This window comes from Pelophylax lessonae (assembly GCF_965119305.1).
Source record: "Pelophylax lessonae genome assembly, chromosome: 12".
NCBI lineage: Eukaryota > Metazoa > Chordata > Amphibia > Anura > Ranidae > Pelophylax > Pelophylax lessonae.
The window spans coordinates 225,649,613-225,674,413 of NC_138779.1; the positions used below are offsets into that span (position 1 = coordinate 225,649,613).

Consider the following 24,801-nt stretch of genomic DNA (forward strand, 5'->3'; position numbering starts at 1 on the left):
CTGAGCATCCCCAGCAACGCTACACTGTGTGTACCCAGGACAAGCTGAGCATCCCCAGCAACGCTACACTGTGTGTACCCAGGACAAGCTGAGCATCCCCAGCAACACTACGTTGTCTACATGTTCCGTACAGACTGACCCTGGCAGGTCTATGGAGGGTACAATGTCCTCATTTACACAACTAAAGAGCTGTACCCTCCAGACTCCCCTCCCACGCGCACAGAGGTCTCCCCTCCCGCGCGCACAGAGGACTCCCCTCCCGCGCGCACAGAGGACTCACCTCCCGCGCGCACAGAGGACTCACCTCCCGCGCGCACAGAGGACTCACCTCTCGCGCGCAAATGTGTATGCAGTGTTACTGCGTCTGCCTGCTTCACTGAATGGTAACCTGCTCACCACACTGCAGAGTACACCATGCTGCACCCACATTGGTTACAATGGTGAGTACACCGTGCTCCACCCACACTGGGTACAATGGTGAGTACACTGTGCTCCACCCACATTGGGTACAATGGTGAGTACACTGTGCTCCACCCACATTGGGTACAATGGTGAGTACACCGTGCTTTACCCACATTGGGTACAATGGTGAGTACACCGTGCTTCACCCACATTGGGTACAATGGTGAGTACACCGTGCTCCACCCACATTGGGTACAATGGTGAGTACACCGTGCTTCACCCACATTGGGTACAATGGTGAGTACCCCGTGCTCCACCCACATTGGGTACAATGGTGAGTACACCGCGCTCCACCCACATTGGGTACAATGGTGAGTACCCCGTGCTCCACCCACATTGGGTACAATGGTGAGTACCTTGTGCTCCACCCACATTGGGTACAAAGGTGAGTACACCGTGCTCCACCCACATTGGGTACAATGGTGAGTACACTGTGCTCCACCCACATTGGGTACAATGGTGAGTACACTGTGCTCCACCCACATTGGGTACAATGGTGAGTACACCGTGCTTCACCCACATCGGGTACAATGGTGAGTACACCGTGCTCCACCCACATTGGGTACAATGGTGAGTACACCGTGCTTCACCCACATCGGGTACAATGGTGAGTACACCGTGCTCCACCCACATTGGGTACAATGGTGAGTACACCGTGCTCCACCCACATTGGGTACAATGGTGAGTACACCGTGCTTCACCCACATTGGGTACAAAGGTGAGTACACCGTGCTCCACCCACATTGGGTACAATGGTGAGTACACCGCGCTCCACCCACATTGGTTACAATGGTGAGTACACCGCGCTCCACCCACATTGGGTACAATGGTGAGTACACCGCGCTCCACCCACATTGGTTACAATGGTGAGTACACCGTGCTCCACCCACATTGGGTACAATGGTGAGTACACCGTGCTTTACCCACATTGGGTACAATGGTGAGTACACTGTGCTCCACCCACATTGGGTACAATGGTGAGTACACCGTGCTCCACCCACACTGGGTACAATGGTGAGTACACTGTGCTCCACCCACATTGGGTACAATGGTGAGTACCTTGTGCTCCACCCACATTGGGTACAAAGGTGAGTACACCGTGCTCCACCCACATTGGGTACAATGGTGAGTACACCGTGCTTCACCCACATCGGGTACAATGGTGAGTACACCGTGCTCCACCCACATTGGGTACAATGGTGAGTACCTTGTGCTCCACCCACATTGGGTACAAAGGTGAGTACACCGTGCTCCACCCACATTGGGTACAATGGTGAGTACACCGTGCTCCACCCACATTGGTTACAATGGTGAGTACACCGCGCTCCACCCACATTGGGTACAATGGTGAGTACACCGTGCTTTACCCACATTGGGTACAATGGTGAGTACACCGTGCTCCACCCACACTGGGTACAATAGTGAGTACACCGTGCTCCACCCACACTGGGTACAATGGTGAGTACACCGTGCTTCACCCACATTGGGTACAATGGATGGTCCTCGGGACACTGGGATGCAGAGTAATATTATTACACAGGATTAGTATGATATTCTCACCGTGTGGTGCGGTCTGATGGGGCTCGGTCATGTGGTTGGTGGGTGCAGCGACTGGTAGCTGGGCTGAAGGTTGGAGTTGGGTTCTGTGCGGCTCGCAGGGTTTCCGTAGATTATCTTGCAGTGGGGGGGTCTGGAGCAAGAAAAATGGAAGATTAGCAGTGTCTGACACCTCCCCATACGCAATGCCACCTCAACTATAAACCCCGTACCCACCACACCCTCTCATAGTTCACCCCCTTACCCCTGGGCCCTCTCATATTTCACCCTCTTACTCCTGGGCCCTCTCAGGGGTCAGGCCTTGCATCTATACAAACATGTCTTAGTGGCCACTTTGGTACTCCACATACAATGCCTAAGGGGGTGCACAGGCCCATTGCACATTGGGTGGCAGCAGTTTAGGGGGCCACAGACGAGTCATTGGAAGATTTATTGTTACACCCAAAGTTTGTGTTCTGTTGGACTACTGATCCACCTGTACCGAGAACCACAACCACCTGCGGGGCAACAGGATCCTGCCAGTGCCATGCGGATAGTATGGGTAGTGCCAGGGAGGGCCTGTAGGGGGGAGGCAGCCCTCTTAGTGATATCATAGCTCGGGCGCTCGGTATGTTGGCACCATGCCTTATAGGTCCCAGTGGAAGGAAGACGGATGGGAGCAGAGTACACTACCACCGATTGGCATCCATGGCTTCCCTGAAAGGAAGCAGCACAGAGCAGACTGGCAGCAGAATACTTCATAGAAAGAAGAGGAATGCCCATGGTCAGAGTTCTGTGTACTCCACATGGGGAAATGCCACCTCCTGGTATGTGTCCTATGCCCACCAATGAATGATTCAGATTCTGGACATGGAAAATGAAACCCCTGAGCGGGGGTCACAGGACACACCCCCTTCATGTACATGGAGATCTGTGCCTCCTATAGGCCATGGCATTGTGCCCCCCACCCACCCTACTCCCGGACTCACCGCTCTCCGAGTGTTCGGGATCTGAAAGATGACAGCTGAGCTGGGTGGGAGAATCCTGCACTGGACCGCGCCATCTTTCCCCCCGAAGCTTCGACCCTGTGGGGGCAGAGGGGGGATGGTGCTGGGTTTCTGCTTGTCAGATTCCACACATGAAGAAGGAGGAACCAGCGGAGCCTGGGAGGTGATAGGTGGAGAGGAGAGACCCTGGGACACCTGCGGCTGGTGGGTGAGGGGCTGTGCGAGGGGCAGGGCCGAGCGAGGCTGAAGAGGAGGCTGATTCTGGATGACAATCTGATGCAGAACCGGCTTTGGTTCCGGGACAAGCTGTGGAGAATAAGCTGCGAAGAGAACATGAATACATATATGTACAGTATACATCTATACCTGTATAAAGAAGGACAACGCATGCACACTGCCTGACCACATCCTACTCTGGGGTTACACCGTCCCAGGACCAAACGCTTTGGCTCCCCCATCCCAGGACCAAAAGCTCCGGTTCCCCCGTCCCAGGACAAAACGCTCCGGTTCCCCCGTCCCAGGACCAAATGCTCCGGTTCCCCCGTCCTAGGACCAAATGCTCCGGTTCCCCCGTCCTAGGACCAAACGCTCCGGTTCCCCCATCCCAGGACCAAACGCTCCGGTTTCCCCGTCCCAGGACAAAACGCTCCGGTTCCCCCGTCCCAGGACAAAAGGCTCCGGTTCCCCCGTCCCAGGACAAAAGGCTCCGGTTCCCCCGTCCCAGGACCAAATGCTCCGGTTCCCCCGTCCCAGGACCATACGCTCTGGTTCCCCCATCCCAGGACAAAACGCTCCGGTTCCCCCGTCCCAGGACCAAACGCTCCGGGTCCCCCATCCCAGGACCAAACGCTCCGGTTCCCCCGTCCCAGGACAAAACGCTCAGGTTCCCCCGTCCCAGGACAAAACGCTCCGGTTCCCCCGTCCCAGGACCAAATGCTCCGGTTCCCCCGTCCAAGGACCAAACTCTCCGGTTCCCCCGTCCCAGGACCAAACGCTCCGGTTCCCCCGCCCCAGGACAAAAAGCTCCGGTTCCCTCGTCCCAGGACCAAATGCTCCGGTTCCCCCGTCCAAGGACCAAACTCTCCGGTTCCCCCGTCCCAGGACAAAACGCTCCGGTTCCCCTGTCCCAGGACCAAACGCTCCAGTTCCCCCGTCCCAGGACCAAACGCTCCAGTACCCCCGTCCCAGGACCAAACGCTCCGGTACCCCCATCCCAGGACCAAATACTCTGATTACCCCATTTCAGGACCTGCTTGCTCCTTCCTTCTCAGGCCCATACATCTCCTTGCACTCTCCTGCCTCCTCCTCCATCAGTTTTTAATTGGGTCATGTCCGGTGGGGAAAGGGTTAGTGCACTGCTGAGAGTGCTGATCATTTATTAATAAACATGTGGGGTGAGGGTAGTTTCCATGGAAACGGCTGCCCCATCTCTGACAGAGAGAGGTGTGGCCAATCCAATATTATGGAGTATTTCTATCCTGTGGTACAGTAATGGCCTTCCCGCTCACCACATTTATTGGGAAGTTATCCCAGGATTTATACCTACAAATCTGTCCCCCGCAGAATCCTTCTCATCCACATCCCCTCCTAACACTCCTATTCTACTCAACTTCATAGGCATAGTCAGTACGGCGATGGATGTGGTCAGTATGGGGATACCATGGAGACATACAGATGGGGGGAAGAATGCGGTCAGTATGGGGATACCATGGAGACATACAGATGGGGCGATGGATGCGGTCAGTATGGGGATACCATGGAGACATACAGATGGGGGGAAGAATGCGGTCAGTATGGGGATACCATGGAGACATACAGATGGGAGGATGGATGCGGTCAGTATGGGGATACCATGGAGACATACAGATGGGAGGGAGGGATGGATGTGGTCAGTATGGGGATATGATGGAGACATACAGATGGGGGGATAGATGCGGTCAGTACGGGGATACGATGAAGACATACAGATGGGGGGGGGATGGATGTGGTTAGTACGGGGATACGATGAAGACATACAGATGGGGGGGGGGGGGATGGATGTGGTCAGTATGGGGATATGATGGAGACATACAGATGGGGGGAAGAATGCGGTCAGTACGGGGATACGATGGAGACATACAGATGGGGGGGGTGGATGCGGTCAGTACGGGGATACCATGGAGACATACATATGGGGGGGATGGATGTGGTCAGTATGGGGATACCATGGAGACATACAGATGGGGGGATGGATGCGGTCAGTATGGGGATATGATGGAGACATACAGATGGGGGGATGGATGCGGTCAGTATGGGGATATGATGGAGACATACAGATGAGGAGGGATGGATGTGGTCAGTACGGGGATACGATGGAGACATACAGATGGGGAGGGATGGATGTGGTCAGTACGGGGATACCATGGAGACATACAGATGGGGAGGGATGGATGTGGTCAGTACGGGGATACCATGGAGACATACAGATGGGGAGGGATGGATGTGGTCAGTACAGGGATACGATGGAGACATACAGATGGGGGGATGGATGTGGTCAGTATGGGGATACCATGGAGACATACAGATGGGGAGGGATGGATGTGGTCAGTATGGGGATACGATGGAGACATACAGATGGGGAGGGATGGATGCGGTCAGTATGGGGATATGATGGAGACATACAGATGGGGGGATGGATGTGGTCAGTATGGGGATACCATGGAGACATACAGATGGGGGGAGTCTTGTCTCTTGAGGGTGGGGATTGATTGGATAACTGAGATCCCTAGGTTTTCGAATGTAGCCCTTGAAACACAAATGGTAGCACCCTATACTCTGGGAGCAATCCTCCACTGCCCACTATATGCCTTACCAACCAGCATCAGAACCAACATTCTCTTACGGGACACTATAATAGCCTGGCGTGAAGTCAGCAAGAAAATAGGATTATCCCCATATTTCTCCCGACATCTGACCATCATGGGACACCCACTATTTCCACAATCCAGACAATACCAGGCCTTCGCCAAATGGGCACTTGGCGGCCTTACTCACTTTGCACAACTTTTTGACCCGCTTTCTGGTCTCCCACGCCCCCACTCGGACATCTACACCACCTACAGCATTCCACGACAGCACTTCATTCATGTGCAACAGGCGATCTCCTTTGCCAAAGACCTCTGCCCACGTCAGTTCAAACGTTTTAGAGACTCCTTGCTGGATGTGCTGTTGGTAAAACAGAAACTTAAACTCTCTGACGTATATAAACCTTTGCTGGACCTCCGATCACCACAGCCTATCTCACCAACCGTTTCTCCATGGAATAAAGACTTTGATGTCCCCAACATAGGGGAGCACATCCTACGGGGGTATAACTCGACATGCAAATACATTCTAAACGAATTCTGGAGGGAACAACAACTAAAAATATTACACAGAGCCTACTCTCCCTTTTCTTTCTCAGCAACTACAACGGCCGCCCAGTCTTGTTCTTGGTGCCTAGCCCACAGGCCTACCCTGGCTCATAAACTGTGGTCCTGCTCACACATCTCTGCATTCTGGGAGGCAGTGCAACACCTGATCTCCACCACCACAGGCTTATCCCCGACGAATAACCCTCTCCTCCTACTCTTTGGAAACTTACATGGCCCTACTCTGGAAGTGGACCCCTCCCAAACACAAATCCTCAATGCCTTCAAGGCCTGGATATCGACATGTCTTATGATAGCAAGGAGAGCTATACTTCGGAAATGGACAATTCCTCACCCCCCTACTACTCAGGATGTTATTGAGGAACTCGCCAGGCTCTATGCCAGGGAACCTTTGGACTCCAAGCTCCTAGCGGGCCCTACTGATCGCTTCATGTCCAAATGGTCCCCGTTCCTGACGGTTTATCCTCAGGCCATCCCCAACCCCAACTGACGCTTGAGAGGTATTATGTTAGCTGTGTCACCCTGTGAATGTCTCCAGATGGGGGGGGGATGGATGTGGTCAGTATGGGGATACCATGGAGACATACAGATGGGGGGAAGAATGCGGTCAGTATGGGGATATGATGGAGACATACAGATGAGGAGGGATGGATGTGGTCAGTACGGGGATACGATGGAGACATACAGATGGGGGGGATGGATGCGGTCAGTATGGGGATATGATGGAGACATACAGATGGGGGGATGGATTCGGTCAGTATGGGGATATGATGGAGACATACAGATGGGGAGGGATGGATGTGGTCAGTATGGGGATATGATGGAGACATACAGATGGGGGGATGGATTCGGTCAGTACGGGGATACGATGGAGACATACAGATGGGGGGATGGATGCGGTCAGTACAGGGATATGATGGAGACATACAGATGGGGGGATGGATGCGGTCAGTACAGCACTGCGATGTAGACATACAGATGGGGGTATGGATGCGGTCAGTACGGCACTGCGATGTAGATATACAGATGGGGGGATGGATGCGGTCAATAAGGCACTGCGATGTAGACCTACAGATGGGGGGATGGATGCAGTCAGTACGGCACTGCAATTTAGACCTACAGATGGGGGGGATGGATGCGGTCAGTACGGCACTGCGATGTAGACCTACAGATGGGGGGATGGATGCGGGGGATGGATGCGGTCAGTACGGAACTGCAATGTAGACATACAGATGGGGGGATGGATGCGGTCAGTACGGCACTGCGATGTAGACCTACAGATGGGGGGATGGATGCGGTCAGTACGGCACTGCGATGTAGACCTACAGATGGGGGGATGGATGCGGTCAGTACGGCACTGCGATGTAGACCTACAGATGGGGGGGATGGATGCGGTCAGTACGGCACTGCGGTGTAGACCTACAGATGGGGGGATGGATGCGGGGGATGGATGCGGTCAGTACGGAACTGCGATGTAGACATACAGATGGGGGGATGGATGCGGTCAGTACGGAACTGCGATGTAGACATAGAGATGGGGGGATGGATGCGGGGGATGGATGCGGTCAGTACGGAACTGCGATGTAGACATACAGATGGGGGGATGGATGCGGTCAGTATGGCACTGTGATGTAGACCTACAGATGGGGGGATGGATGCGGTCAGTACGGCACTGCGATGTAGACCTACAGATGGGGGGATGGATGCGGTCAGTACGGCACTGCGATGTAGACCTACAGATGGGGGGATGGATGCGGTCAGTACGGCACTGCGATGTAGACCTACAGATGGAGGGATGGATGCGGTCAGTACGGCACTGCGATGTAGACCTACAGATGGGGGATGGATGCGGTCAGTACGGCACTGTGATGTAGAAATACAGATGGGGGGATGGATGCGGTCAGTATGGCACTGCGATGTAGATATACAGATGGGGGGATGGATGCGGTCAATAAGGCACTGCGATGTAGACATACAGATGGGGGGATGGATGCGGTCAGTACGGAACTGCGATGTAGACATACAGATGGGGGGATGGATGCGGTCAGTATGGCACTGCGATGTAGACCTACAGATGGGGGGATGGATGCGGTCAGTACGGCACTGCGATGTAGACCTACAGATGGGGGGATGGATGCGGTCAGTACGGCACTGCGATGTAGACCTACAGATGGGGGGATGGATGCGGTCAGTATGGCACTGCGATGTAGACCTACAGATGGAGGGATGGATGCGGTCAGTACGGCACTGCGATGTAGACCTACAGATGGGGGATGGATGCGGTCAGTACGGCACTGTGATTTAGATATACAGATGGGGGGATGGATGCGGTCAGTATGGCACTGTGATTTAGATATACAGATGGGGGGATGGATGCGGTCAGTACGGCACTGCGATGTAGATATACAGATGGGGGGATGGATGCGGTCAATAAGGCACTGCGATGTAGACATACAGATGGGGGGATGGATGCGGTCAGTACGGCACTGCGATGTAGACATACAGATGGGGGGATGGATGCGGTCAATAAGGCACTGCGATGTAGACATACAGATGGGGGGATGGATGCGGTCAGTACGGCACTGCGATGTAGACCTACAGATGGGGGGATGGATGCGGTCAGTACGGCACTGCGATGGATAGGACAGGTATGGCTGAATAACGTACTGGTGAACACAGACAAAACAAATCTGCTGGGTCCATAGAAGAACACAGGAATCCTTCAAGGTTTGCACCACCTACAGGAGGACTGGACACTGGCAAGCAAAATAAAGAACAATGTAGAGCAGACCGAGCTCCTGTACCAGCATGGCTGGGTGGTCTCGTGTCCTGGGAGGCCGATCTCCTGTACCAGCATGGCTGAATGGTCTCGTGATCTGGGAGACCGATCTCCTGTACCAACATGGCAGGGTGGTCTCGTGATCTGGGAGGCCGATCTCCTGTACCAGCATGGCTGGGTGGTCTCATGTCCTGGGAGACCGATCTCCTTTACCAGCATGGCTGGATGGTCTCATGTCCTGGGAGACCGATCTCCTTTACCAGCATGGCTGGGTGGTCTCATGTCCTGGGAGACCGATCTTCTGTACCAGCATGGCTGGGTGGTCTCGTGATCTGGGAGGCCGATCTCCTTTACCAGCATGGCTGGGTGGTCTCGTGTCCTGGGAGGCCGATCTCCTGTACCAGCATGGCTGGGTGGTCTCGTGTCCTGGGAGGCCGATCTCCTGTACCAGCATGGCTGGGTGGTCTCGTGTCCTGGGAGGCCGATCTCCTGTACCAGCATGGCTGGGTGGTCTCGTGTCCTGGGAGACCGATCTTCTGTACCAGCATGGCTGGGTGGTCTCGTGATCTGGGAGGCCGATCTCCTGTACCAGCATGGCTGGGTGGTCTCGTGTCCTGGGAGGATGATGGACATCTTCAGCTCTGATGTGTAAACTTCCATTCACTTTTTCCTGGCACAGCTTCAATCAGGACTGTTCTCTACACGCTTGCTGGTCTCTTGGATTGCATGTCTCTGGTGTGGCCATCCTCAGACTGGATTCACACCCCAGTGACCCGGACGTTGTGGTGATTGGTGAAAGCCTGGAAGTGACCTTTGGGCACTGGGTGTCACATAGAACACTTTCTGGTCTCTGTTCTAGTAGTTCCCAGCAGAGATTTGCAGGCATTGCATCGGCCCTTATCACATCTCTAAGGACCTCATTGCACACCTCCCAACATTTCAACTTCAGAATGAGGGACACTGGAGAAGGGACAAGACCTGCAGCGCACAGCAGTAAAATGTGGGCGTGGTCAATCAGTTGTCAGGGGGAGGGGCTTAAGGGATCTGGTTAAACAAAACCCAGCCTTCCTTGTAGCCATAAAATATGCTTTGATTGCTTTGTCTGAGCCAACCTTAAAGAAGAACTTCATTAAAATATTCAGGAAGAGCAACCAGCAACTGCTGAGACAATGAGGACTTTGGTGAGAAGTATATAATGTACAGTATTGTGTATATAGTGCGGGAGTATGTAATGTACAGAGTGCAGGGGTCAGGAGTGTGTAATGTACAGAATGCAGGGGGCAGGAGTGTGTAATGTACGGAATGCAGGGGTCAGGAGTATGTAATGTACAGAGTGCAGGGGTCAGGAGTGTGTAATGTACAGAGTGCAGGGGTCAGGAGTAGGTAATGTACAGAATGCAGGGGTCAGGAGTGTGTAATGTACAGAGTGCAGGGGACAGGAGTGTGTAATGTACAAAGTGCAGGGGTCAGGAGTGTGTAATGTACGGAATGCAGAGGACAGGAGTGTGTAATGTACAGAGTGCAGGGGTCAGGAGTGTGTAATGTACAAAGTGCAGGGGTCAGGAGTGTGTAATGTACGGAATGCAGAGGACAGGAGTGTGTGATATACAGAGTGCAGGGGTCAGGAGTGTGTAATGTGCGGAATGCAGGGGTCAGGAGTGTGTAATGTACAGAATGTAGGGGACAGGAGTGTGTAATGTACAGAATGCAGGGGACAGGAGTGTGTGATGTACAGAGTGCAGGGGTCATGAGTGTGTAATGTACGGAATGCAGGGGACAGGAGTGTGTAATATACAGAATGCAGGGGACAGGACTGTGTAATGTATAGAGTGCAGGGGACAGGAGTGTGTAATGTACAGAGTGCAGGGGTCAGGAGTGTGTAATGTACAGAATGCAGGGGACAGGAGTGTGTAATGTATAGAATGCAGGAGACAGGAGTATGTAATGTACAGAATGCAGGGGACAGGAGTGTGTAATGTATAGAATGCAGGAGACAGGAGTATGTAATGTACAGAATGCAGGGGACAGGAGTGTGTAATGTATATAATGCAGGGGACAGGAGTATGTAATGTATAGAGCGCAGGGGACAGGAGTATGTAATGTATAGAATGCAGGGGACAGGAGTATGTAATGTATAGAATGCAGGAGACAGGAGTATGTAATGTATAGAATGCAGGAGACAGGGGTGTGTAATGTATAGAATGCAGGAGACAGGAGTGTGTAACGTACAGAATGCAGGGGACAGGAGTGTGTAATGTACAGAGTGCGGGGGACAGGAGTGTGTGATGTACAGAGTGCGGGGGACAGGAGTGTGTGATGTACAGAGTGCAGGGGACAGGAGTATGTAATGTACAGAATGCAGGGGACAGGAGTATGTAATGTACAGAATGCAGGGGACAGGACTGTGTAATGTACAGAATGCAGGGGACAGGAGTGTGTAATGTACAGAGTGCGGGGGACAGGAGTGTGTAATGTACAGAATGCAGGGGACAGGAGTGTGTAATGTACAGAGTGCAGGGGACAGGAGTGTGTAATGTACAGAGTGCAGGGGACAGGAGTGTGTAATGTACAGAATGCAGGGGACAGGAGTGTGTAATGTACAGAATGCAGGGGACAGGACTGTGTAATGTACAGAGTGCGGGGGACAGGAGTGTGTAATGTACAGAGTGCAGGGGACAGGAGTGTGTAATGTACAGAGTGCAGGGGACAGGAGTGTGCAATGTACAGAGTGCAGGGGACAGGAGTATGTAATGTATAGAATGCAGGGGACAGGAGTATGTAATATATAGAATGCAGGAGACAGGAGTATGTAATGTATAGAATGCAGGAGACAGGGGTGTGTAATGTATAGAATGCAGGAGACAGGAGTGTGTAATGTACAGAATGCAGGGGACAGGAGTGTGTAATGTACAGAGTGCGGGGGACAGGAGTATGTAATGTACAGAATGCAGGGGACAGGAGTGTGTAATGTACAGAGTGCAGGGGACAGGAGTATGTAATGTACAGAATGCAGGAGACAGGAGTATGTAATGTACAGAATGTAGGAGACAGGAGTATGTAATGTACAGAATGCAGGGGACAGGAGTATGTAATGTACAGAGTGCAGGGGTCAGGAGTAGGTAATGTACAGAATGCAGGGGTCAGGAGTGTGTAATGTACAGAGTGCAGGGGACAGGAGTGTGTAATGTACAGAGTGCAGGGGTCAGGAGTGTGTAATGTACGGAATGCAGAGGACAGGAGTGTGTGATATACAGAGTGCAGGGGTCAGGAGTGTGTAATGTGCGGAATGCAGGGGTCAGGAGTGTGTAATGTACAGAATGTAGGGGACAGGAGTGTGTAATGTACAGAATGCAGGGGACAGGAGTGTGTAATGTACAGAATGCAGGGCACAGGAGTGTGTAATATACAGAATGCAGGGGACAGGACTGTGTAATGTATAGAGTGCAGGGGACAGGAGTGTGTAATGTACAGAGTGCAGGGGTCAGGAGTGTGTAATGTACAGAATGCCGGGGACAGGAGTGTGTAATGTATAGAATGCAGGAGACAGGAGTATGTAATGTACAGAATGCAGGGGACAGGAGTGTGTAATGTATATAATGCAGGGGACAGGAGTATGTAATGTATAGAGCGCAGGGGACAGGAGTATGTAATGTATAGAATGCAGGAGACAGGAGTATGTAATGTATAGAATGCAGGAGACAGGAGTATGTAATGTATAGAATGCAGGAGACAGGAGTATGTAATGTATAGAATGCAGGAGACAGGGGTGTGTAATGTATAGAATGCAGGAGACAGGAGTGTGTAATGTACAGAATGCAGGGGACAGGAGTGTGTAATGTACAGAGTGCGGGGGACATGAGTGTGTAATGTACAGAATGCAGGGGACAGGAGTGTGTAATGTACAGAATGCAGGGGACAGGAGTGTGTAATGTACAGAGTGCGGGGGACAGGAGTGTGTAATGTACAGAATGCAGGGGACAGGGGTGTGCAATGTACAGAGTGCAGGGGACAGGGGTGTGCAATGTACAGAGTGCAGGGGACAGGAGTATGTAATGTATAGAATGCAGGGGACAGGAGTATAATGTATAGAATGCAGGAGACAGGGGTGTGTAATGTATAGAATGCAGGAGACAGGAGTGTGTAATGTACAGAATGCAGGAGACAGGAGTGTGTAATGTACAGAATGCAGGGGACAGGAGTGTGTAATGTACAGAGTGCGGGGGACAGGAGTGTGTAATGTACAGAATGCAGGGGACAGGAGTGTGTAATGTACAGAGTGCAGGGGACAGGAGTGTGTAATGTACAGAATGCAGGGGACAGGACTGTGTAATGTACAGAATGCAGGGGACAGGAGTGTGTAATGTACAGAATGCAGGGGACAGGAGTGTGTAATGTACAGAGTGCGGGGGACAGGAGTGTGTAATGTACAGAATGCAGGGGACAGGAGTGTGTAATGTACAGAGTGCGGGGGACAGGAGTGTGTAATGTACAGAGTGCAGGGGACAGGAGTGTGTAATGTACAGAATGCAGGGGACAGGAGTGTGTAATGTACAGAGTGCAGGGGACAGGAGTGTGTAATGTACAGAGTGCAGGGGACAGGAGTGTGTAATGTACAGAATGCAGGGGACAGGAGTGTGTAATGTACAGAGTGCGGGGGACAGGAGTGTGTAATGTACAGAGTGCAGGGGACAGGAGTGTGTAATGTACAGAATGCAGGGGACAGGAGTGTGTAATGTACAGAGTGCAGGGGACAGGAGTGTGTAATGTACAGAGTGCAGGGGACAGGAGTGTGTAATGTACAGAATGCAGGGGACAGGAGTGTGTAATGTACAGAGTGCAGGGGTCAGGAGTGTGTAATGTACAGAGTGCAGGGGACAGGAGTATGTAATGTACAGAATGCAGGAGACAGGAGTATGTAATGTACAGAATGTAGGAGACAGGAGTATGTAATGTACAGAATGCAGGGGACAGGAGTATGTAATGTACAGAATGCAGGAGACAGGAGTGTGTGATGTACAGAGTGCAGGGGACAGGACTGTGTAATGTACAGAGTGTAGGGGCGGCTCCATCCATTCCCCCGATCCGATTCCAGCTCCATCCACCACCCCGATCCAATCCCGGCTCCATCCCCCGATCCCAGAACAGCTCCATCCATCCCCCATATCCACCCCAGCTCCATCCTTCCCCCGATCTCATCCCGGCTCCATCCAACCCCCACACCAGCTCCGTCCATCCCCATCTATCCCTCTCACCTATACCAGCTCCATCCATCCCCCCTCACCTATACCAGCTCCATCCATCCAACCCCCTTCACCTATACCAGCTCCATTCATCCATCCCCCTTCACCTATACCAGCTCCATTCATCCATCCCCCTTCACCCATCCCAGCTCCATCCATTCATCTCCCCCCTCACCTATACCAGCTCCATCCATCCCCCCTCACCTATACCAGCTCCATCCATCCATTCCCCCTAACCTATACCAGCTCCATCCATCCCCCCTCACCCATCCCAGCTCCATCCACCACCCCCCCTCACCCATCCCAGCTCCATCCATCCAACCCCTCACCCATCCCAGCTCCATCCAACCCCCCCCCCCTTCCCTATGCCTGCCACCTCTGCAAGCCTTGTGTATATAGAAATAATCACAGACCTCACATCAGAAGTTCTGCAGAGTGGTGTGCTGCTCCCGCCTCCTCCGCGTACAGGAAAACACAGGAAGGAGGAGGGACGGGTTCAGTGCACTCAGCTTTGCACTGTGTGTGAGTGTCAGAACAGTAATGCTGGCTGCCATGTGCTGCTCGCGGCCTGCGGGAACCAAGTCGCCCCACACTGCCACGGCACTCCAGCACTGATTCGCCGGGACTCCGGGAAACTAACCATTTTGCAGGAAGGTCCTGGCGAATCAGGGATGGTTGGGAGGCATGTAATTGAGGAGTGACCGGTAGGGCCAAGCACAGGAGCTAACTAAATATATAGTACATAGGTTGCTGGGTGCCTACAATTCCCATTTCCTTGCTGATTTTCACTTTAGAAGGGGTAACGGTGTGAGCACATAGAGTGTCACATGTGTGTGCTCTGCACCAAGAATGCGTGTCCCCATTGTTGCTCCTGCTTTGCAAACAGCCATGTGGAACATCTATCCATCCTGTCTACTTTGCCAAACTCAGGCTGATTGGTCAAAATCCCTTAAAAAAGAGATCCTGCCACTGCTGCGGTTGATCCCTCTGTCATTGAACCTTTGTAGCTTAAAGCTTTGACCATTTGCTTCAGTCTTTATGTTCTGCTGGAACTTTCCTGTCTTATCTCTCACTTTAGGTCTCCTGTCCGTATGTTCACATCCAGACCACCCAAGCTTGGCTCCCACTCCACTTCCAGGGTCTGGGGTTCAAGGTCCACAAAATCCTCAGACAAGCCTTCCTTGGTGGCTCAGGGCTCCAGTTCTGGATTTCTTTCCCTATTTTTGAAGATCTTCTCAACAGATGCCAGCCTGGTGTGCTGGAAAAGAGTCCTGATCACTTTCGGGGGCAGAGGTCTTGGTCATCAGTGGGGGCTTCTCTCCCTATCATCATTATGGAGCTTCACACGACTTGGCCGTCTTTAGACCACCCTGCTGGAGGGTCATATGATCAATAATTTAGGACAACTCCATGGCAGTGGTATACACCAACCATATAAAAGAGGAACCAGAAGTTACAGATAAATGGGAAAATCCAATAGCTGCACTCCCACTCAAGATACAATTAAACTTTATTCAAAAATCCATAAAAGCATTACAAGATGGAAGAAAAAGGGTTGCCGCGTTTCACACAACAAACGTGCTTACCAAAACAAAAGAAAGTTTATCGTGTGAAACGCGGCAGCCTTTTTCTTCCCGTCTGTATGCTCATCTTGAAATGCTTTTATGGATTTTTGAATAAAGTTTAATTGTATTTGGACTCGGAGGCTGAGGTAAATCTTCCCGGTAAGACTCAAGGCAGATGCTGCATGGGCTCTACCAGATCATCCAGATCTTTACTGTCATAAGGACCCATTTACTATTCGGTCCTTGGCTTTAATGCCATGGATGTTGAGAGACAGGCGGCTTTGTATCAATGGTGATAAAAGCTAGCAAAGCTCCTTCCTTCAGCTGGGTTTGGACCAACATTTGGCTCTGTTTCTGCAGAGTGGTGTTGAGGCCCAGGGCATTCTTCTTCCCTTCCCATGTCTGGCTCTACATCACTATTGCCCTTCCATTGTCTGGATGTGGTTTGGGCTGTGAAAATCCACTCCCCTTTATCATCCCAGATAGTCTCTATAAAGATGCATCTGGTTCCAACATCTCCAGGTGGCTCAGACAGACCATCGCAGAAGCTTAGGGTATTAGGGATGAAGTGACACTCTTCTCTTTTACGGTTCACTCTACTGAATCTTTCCCGCTTCCTGGGCTTTCCATCATCAGCTCTTTGTTTCCCCGGCTGCCATCTGGTTTTCGGTTCACACATTCACAAAGGTCTACCAGGTGGATGCTGCAGCTTTGGGTCTCACGGTTCTTCAGGTGGTGTTTGAGCTTCAGGCAGTTCCCAGTTCTGGGGTTTTCTTGGACCTGTTAGTGTTGGATTGCCCTTTCCTTAGTTAAACTGTTTTTGGATTTCCCGAAAGTGGAAGAATTTCCGTGTCCCTCAGAGGACCAAAAGAGTACTCTGTGTAAAATCCTTTTTAGGAGTTCATTAAGGGGGACGCAGGTCGCACCCCTCTGTTTATGAAGATACTACAAACCTGAGGCATGCTGGGAGTAGAAGGGATTATCCTGGGCTGGTCTACAGAGGTTTGTTGGTCAGCACTCAGTTCTCCTGTAGGTGGCAGTATAACTCAAAAGGTGAAAGACTTCCCATGTCCTTCATGAAAGGGACTTTTATACAGATTCTTATTTTCCAATGAGAAGAAAATATGGGTGAAATATAGATTCTGACATTCATAATGACGCCCCAGAAACACAGAGCTAAGAAAATGGTGACAATGATTGAGCAATATAGAAGGGTGATCACTACTAGTGTGAGTGGAGGACCTCATCCCCGAAGCCTCACCTGGAGCAATGATGGCGTGTGCGGAGATGGCGGTCCGGCCAGTTGGAGCCTGACTTTCTGTGCCCGGTGAGTCCCCCCTCTTGTGGCTGTCTGTGGTATGGCTGCCTACACAGCTGGCAGGTTTGGTGACAGGATGGAGGCTGAGGGCAGCCGGCTTCATAGCCAGGGCAGGCAGCTGTGTCGTATTTACAGCTCCCGTCTCACCAGCTGTACCTCTCACAGTGAGATTCTGCACCTGCAACACAGACAGTAACATCTTCACCATGACGTCACACGAGGGAGCGAGGCGACACAGGAACTGATACAACATGGAGGGGAGCTCCAGAGGAGCACCACATTCTTCACCAAACTCACCTGAGTGCTGACTGGAGGAGGCTGGGAGGAGCTAGATGCAGAGCTGGCATCGGATTGGATGCTGCTGACCGTTGCTGCCGGAGTGAATATAAGCTGCAGGGAGGTGAAGAAGAGTGTGAGCCAGGTACAGTACATTGTACAATGGGGCCCTATTTATTTTTTTTTAACCACTTAAGGACCGGGCCTATTTCTGACACTTGTTTACAAGTTAAAATCTGTTTTTTTGCTAGAAAAATACTTAGAAACCCCCAAATATTATATATTTTCTTATAGCAGAGACCCTAGAGAATAAAATGGAGATCGTTGCAGTATTTTTTATCACACCGTATTTATGCAGCGGTCTTACAAACGCAATTTTTTTGGAAAAAATACACTTTTTATTAATAAAAGAATAAGAAAATAGTAAAGTTAAAATTTGTAATGTTGCAATTATTTCAATAAAAATGATTTGATGGATAAAAAATAAGAAAACAGTAAAGTTAGCCAAATATTTTTCTATAATATAAAAGATGATGTTACGCCGAGTAAATAGATACCAAACATGTCACGCTTAAAAATTGCGTACACTCGTGGACCTCTCCTGCGGAGAATCCACCACTGGGACCACCTTTATGTCAAAGCGGACCGCCCGCCTGAGTTATGGGAGCCATCTGCACTCTGCTGCCATAACCCCGGTATTTATATACAGTGGGCGGTCCACAAGTGGTTAAATGTCTTTTTCTTTAGTTTCTTCATGTAAACAAACCGCACCACAACGGAGGATTTGGGGGAAATGGAGGATTAAGGGAAATGGAGAATTCAGGGGAAATGGAGGATTCAGGGGAAATGGAGGATTCGGGGGAAATGGAGGATTTGGGGGAAATGGAGGATTCTGGGGAAATGGAGGATTCGGGGGGAAATGGAGGATTCGGGGGGAAATGGAGGATTCAGGGGAAATGGAGGATTCAGGGGAAATGGAGGATTTGGGGGAAATGGAGGATTCGGGGAAATGGAGGATTCGGGGAAATGGAGGATTCGGGGAAATTGAGGATTCTGGGGAAACGGAGGATTCTGGGGAAACGGAGGATTCTGGGGAAACGGAGGATTCTGGGGAAACGGAGGATTCTGGGGAAACGGAGGATTCTGGGGAAATGGAGGATTCTGGGGAAATGGAGGATTCGGGGGGAAATGGAGGATTCGGGGGGAAATGGAGGATTCGGGGGGAAATGGAGGATTCGGGGGAAATGGAGGATTCAGGGAAATGGAGGATTCAGGGGAAATGGAGGATTCAGGGGAAATGGAGGATTCTGGGGAAATGGAGGATTCTGGGGAAATGGAGGATTCGGGGAAATGGAGGATTCGGGGAAATGGAGGATTCGGGGAAATGGAGGATTCGGGGGGAAATGGAGGATTCGGGGGGAAATGGAGGATTCGGGGGGAAATGGAGGATTCGGGGGAAATGGAGGATTCGGGGGAAATGGAGGATTCGGGGGAAATGGAGGATTCAGGGAAATGGAGGATTCGGGGGAAATGGAGGATTCAGGGAAATGGAGGATTCAGGGAAATGGAGGATTCGGGGGAAATGGAGAAATCGGGGAAATGAAGAATTCGGGGAAATGGAAGATTCGGGGGGGAATGGAAGATTCGGGGGGGGAATGGAAGATTCGGGGGGAATGGAAGATTCGGGGGGAATGGAAGATTCGGGGAAATGGAAGATTCGGGGAAATGGTGTCACCTGATCGGTCTTCAAATTGTAAAACCAGATTCCAGGCCTTGAGAGTATTAATCATGGAGAGAGTAAATGGGGGTAGGGGGCCTTCAGTCCTTGAAAAATGAGGTGCCGGAGAGCCTCCAAGGAATTCAGCACCTCCGCTTCCAGAACCGTAGCAGTATTGGAACAATCAGGGCATAGCCACCACCTAGCTGATGCCAACTGTGTGGCCAATCTGGAAGGGCTAGACTTCCTGTGGAGGTGGGCCTCATCAACGTGGTCAATTTATATCTTGGGGGGTGGGGTCCCCACATAAGAGGAAAAAAGCCAGTTTAGTGTAGAAAAAAAGGATTTCAGAATTTAGTGGGAGGAGTTCCTAAAAAGTTATCTTCATTTTTATTAAATGTATGCGTCCTAACGGGGACAGAGGTAGGTTTTCCCATGCCTTCAGCTGAGCCTTGGTGGACTGAACCAAGGGAAGAAGGTTGAGGTGAACATAGTCTTCAGCATAATGAGATATATTCACACCCAGATACCTGAATTCCTCAACCCATTGCAATTGGAGTGTCGGCAAGGCCCAGTTGCAGGCCTCAGGGTCAATTGGGAACAGCAAGGACTTGGACCAATTCACCTTTGACCCTGTAATGGTGGAGAACTCATCCACCATATGGGGGGCTCCATCAAGGGAGGGACCTGCATCATTTAGAAACAGCAAGAGATCATCTGCATATAGGGGCACCCTTCTCTCCAGCCAGGCAATCCGTAACCCTCGAATGTGTGGAGAAACTCTCAAGGCTTCGGCCACCGGCTCCATCACAATAGCAAAAAGGTCTGGAGAGAGCGGCCGCCCTGCCGGGTGCCCCTTTGTAGAGTAACTGGAGATGATAATCCACCCCCCAATCCTATTGCAGCGGTAGGGCTCTGATAAATTATTTGTAACCCGCGTATAGACAGCAGAGGAAACCCCATCCTTCCTAAAACCTCCCACAAGTAGGGCTACTCTATGGTATGAAAACCCTTCTCTATGACTCAAGAGGCAACCACTCCAGAAGCCATATTGGAATGTTGGGAATGAATATTTGTAAATCGATGTCCGTGGCTTTATGGGCCATGAACCCCCTTTTATCTGCATATATCACTGAGTGCAAGAGAGCATTCAGCCATCAACACTGGGGTCCTATTTACCATCACACACCACAGGGGGGCCTACTAACCAAAGTATAAACTCTCTGTACCATCTCAGATGTGAGACACTGACTGTGTGCAGTCCTGTCTGCGTCCCGCCTGTAGTATCTCTCTAAAATCTATTCTACCAGGAAGGAGGACACACATGCAGTGTGCAGAGTGCCACCTACCATCTGTGCCCGCAAATACATCTGTGCCTGGCTGGCACTCAGTGCTGGTGAAGAGGCATTTCCTAGCAGAACGGCCTGCTGGGTAATTCCGGATGCCGGAGTCGGGGTGGAGCTGACAGTCTGTGGGCGCTGGATGATCTGAGGAGAGCTGGTCAGGTTAATCTGTAGAAGAGACAACAGTCAGACATGTACACCAGGGTGGGGGGGCACCCCAATACTGAACATGGAGCCACCTCAGACCTGTATATAGAAGGGGGCACCCCAATACTGAACATGGAGCCACCTCAGACCTGTATATAGGAGGGGGCACCCCAATACTGAACATGGAGCCACCTCAGACCTGTATATAGAAGGGGGCACCCCAATACTGAACATGGAGCCACCTCAGACCTGTATATAGGAGGGGGCACCCCAATACTGAACATGGAGCCACCTCAGACCTGTATATAGGAGGGGGCACCCCAATACTGAACATGGAGCCACCTCAGACCTGTATATAGGAGGGGGCACCCCAATACTGAACATGGAGCCACCTCAGACCTGTATATAGAAGGGGGCACCCCAATACTGAACATGGAGCCACCTCAGACCTGTATATAGGAGGGGCACCCCAATACTGAACATGGAGCCACCTCAGACCTGTACACAGGAGGGGGTACCCCAATACTGAACATGGAGCCACCTTAGACCTGTATATAGGAGGGGGCACCCCAATACTGAACATGGAGCCACCTCAGACCTGTACACAGGAGGGGCACCCCAATACTGAACATGGAGCCACCTCAGACCTGTACACAGGAGGGGCACCCCAATACTGAACATGGAGCCACCTCAGACCTGTACACAGGAGGGGCACCCCAATACTGAACATGGAGCCACCTCAGACCTGTACACAGGAGAGGGTACCCCAATACTGAACATGGAGCCACCTCAGACCTGTACACAGGAGGGGGTACCCCAATACTGAACATGGAGCCACCTCAGACCTGTATATAGGAGGGGCACCCCAATACTGAACATGGAGCCACCTCAGACCTGTACACAGGAGGGGCACCCCAATACTGAACATGGAGCCACCTCAGACCTGTACACAGGAGGGGCACCCCAATACTGAACATGGAGCCACCTCAGACCTGTACACAGGAGAGGGTACCCCAATACTGAACATGGAGCCACCTCAGACCTGTACACAGGAGGGGGTACCCCAATACTGAACATGGAGCCACCTTAGACCTGTATATAGGAGGGGGCACCCCAATACTGAACATGGAGCCACCTCAGACCTGTACACAGGAGGGGCACCCCAATACTGAACATGGAGCCACCTCAGACCTGTACACAGGAGGGGCACCCCAATACTGAACATGGAGCCACCTCAGACCTGTACACAGGAGGGGGCACCCCAATACTGAACATGGAGCCACCTCAGACCTGTATACAGGAGTGGGCACCCCAATACTGAACATGGAGCCACCTCAGACCTGTAACACAGGAGGGGGTACCCCAATACTGAACATGGAGCCACCTCAGACCTGTATACAGGAGGGGGTACCCCAATACTGAACATGGAGCCACCTCAGACCTGTAACACAGGAGGGGGCACCCCAATACTGAACATGTACCCACCTCAGACCTGTATATAGGAGGGGGCACCCCAATACTGAACATGGAAAGCACAAAGGCCAAGGGGAAAGCTCACAAAACCCGGGTGGGGGGGAAGCTCACACAGCTCAGGGGGGGGGGGGGGGAGTTCACACAGGCTGGGGGGGGGGGGGTCGGAAGCTCACACAGGCCGGGGGGGGGGGGGGGGGGGGGGGGGGGGAGCTCACACAGGCTGAGAAGGAAAGCTCACACAGCTTGCGGGGGGGGGGGGGCGACTCACACAGACTCACCGTTGTCACCTGGGATGGGCTCTGCTGGGAAGTGGTCACTGTAGGAGGGGCTCTGCTGACCGCCAAACCTGCCTGAGAAGAGAATGAGTATGATATAGAGACCCGCCCTTCATATACTGCCCCACCCCCACAGAGACCCGCCCTTCATATACTGCCCCACCCCCACAGAGACCCGCCCTTCATATACTGCCCCACCCCCACAGAGACCCGCCCTTCATATATTGCCCCACCCCCAAAGCTACAGTGACTTTACTGCTGCTGGTGTACACACCCATGCCCTGTCCAGGTACTCCGCCTCCTTCCCCGCCCTCTTCCCCATTTCTCAACCTATCTGTGTACCATCAATGTCCACAGATGGGGCCCTAGACAGGCTTGTAGCTTTGCCCTTCCCCCATCACTGTGAGCAGTGACTGACAGCCAATTACACCGGCCCCCAGGGATTGCTGCAGGGGTATGAGGGGTGTAGCTGGGCCCTTTGGAGATCCTCCGGCCCAAAGCTGCTGTCCACATTGCCTTGTAGATAAAAACCCCTTCACTGCCACAGCCCCTCCTCCCCGAATAATGCTCCTTCCCTCTCCTCCAGACTCTGCGTTCACTGCCACAGCCCCTCCTCCAGACTCTGCACCGTGTTCACTACAACAGCCTCTCCTCCCTAATAATGCTCCTTCCCTCTCCTCCAGACTCTGCACCGTGTTCACTGCCACAGCCCCTCCTTCCTAATAATGCTCCTTTCCTCCAGACTCTGCACAGTGTTCACTGCCACAGCCCCTTCTCCCTAATAATGCTCCTTCCCTCTCCTCCAGACTCTGCACAGTGTTCACTGCCACAGCCCCTCCTCCCTAATAATGCTCCTTCCCTCTCCTCCAGACTCTGCGTTCACTGCCACAGCCTCTCCTCCAGACTCTGCACCGTGTTCACTACAACAGCCTCTCCTCCCTAATAATGCTCCTTCCCTCTCCTCCAGACTCTGCGTTCACTGCCACAGCCTCTCCTCCAGACTCTGCACAGTGTTCACTGCCACAGCCCCTCCTCCCTAATAATGCTCCTTCCCTCTCCTCCAGACTCTGCACAGTGTTCACTGCCACAGCCCCTCCTGCCTAATAATGCTCCTTCCCTCTCCTCCAGACTCTGCGTTCACTGCCACAGCCTCTCCTCCAGACTCTGCACAGTGTTCACTGCCACAGCCCCTCCTCCCTAATAATGCTCCATCCTTCTCCTCCAGACTCTGCACCATGTTCACTACCACCGCTCCTCCTCCCTAATAATGCTCCTTTCCTCCAGACTCTGCCCCGGTGAGAACACTTACCTGCTGTGCTGCGGCGAGGCTCTGGAGGTGAGTGCTGTTGAGGTGCTGCTGGTGTTGCAGCGCTGCGGATTGCAGCATGAGGTGCTGTTGCTGTGCGGCGTACATCTGCTGCAGGTACTGCGCTGCTGTGCTGGGCTGCCGGCTCAGAGCTTGCTGAATCACCTGGGGGGAGGAGGAAAGAATGCGGTCACCACCCCTCCCCTGGGTTCCCCATAGCAACCACATCAAATCTTTTCATTCCTGGGAGAAGCCTGCAATCTGATTGGTGAACTCTCACCTTGTAACCCCACCCCCCTTTACTGGGTGACCTAAGAAAGCTTTATCCTGATTGGCTGCTTAATTACCAAAAACTCTCCCCATGTGTATAAATAGAGAACTCCCCTCCCCCGACAACTCTTCCATTATCCCCGTCTGATCAGCCACTCCCACTACTCCCAGCCACTCCCACTACTCCCAGCCACTCCCACTACTCAGCAGTCTACGTCTGGGCACCGGTCCTCAGGAAGGATGTGCTGGAACTGGAGAAAGTCCAGAGAAGGGCAACAAAAATAATTAGGGGAATGGAGGACATCAGCTATGAGGAAAGACTACAAGCACTGAACTTATTCTCTCTGGAGAAGAGACGATTGAGGGGGATATGATATCAATGTACAAATACTGTACTGGTGACCCTACAAATACTGTACTGGTGACCCTACAAATACCGTACTGGTGACCCTACAAATACTGTACTGGTGACCCTACAAATACTGTACTGGTGACCCTACAAATACCGTACTGGAGACCCTACAAATACTGTACTGGTGACCCTACAAATACTGTACTGGTGACCCTACAAATACCGTACTGGTGACCCTACAAATACTGTACTGGGGACCCTACAAATACTGTACTGGGGACCCTACAAATACCGTACTGGTGACCCTACAAATACCGTACTGGTG

The 24,801-nt window shown here is 52.0% G+C and overlaps 1 protein-coding gene across 1 annotated transcript in view; it reads right to left on the minus strand.

The window, feature by feature from the left end:
- The window catches only part of PHC2 (polyhomeotic homolog 2), a 72,097-nt gene that overhangs the window by 15,655 nt on the left and 31,641 nt on the right, over window positions 1–24,801 (minus strand). Inside the window, exons 3-7 of the mRNA XM_082274223.1 lie at window positions 23,858–24,019; window positions 22,552–22,623; window positions 20,660–20,821; window positions 17,615–17,707; window positions 17,261–17,495 (exon numbers count right to left, since the gene is read on the minus strand). Of these exons, the coding sequence (XP_082130349.1) occupies window positions 17,261–17,495; window positions 17,615–17,707; window positions 20,660–20,821; window positions 22,552–22,623; window positions 23,858–24,019 (724 nt within the window). The remainder of the gene's footprint in view (window positions 1–17,260; window positions 17,496–17,614; window positions 17,708–20,659; window positions 20,822–22,551; window positions 22,624–23,857; window positions 24,020–24,801) is intronic.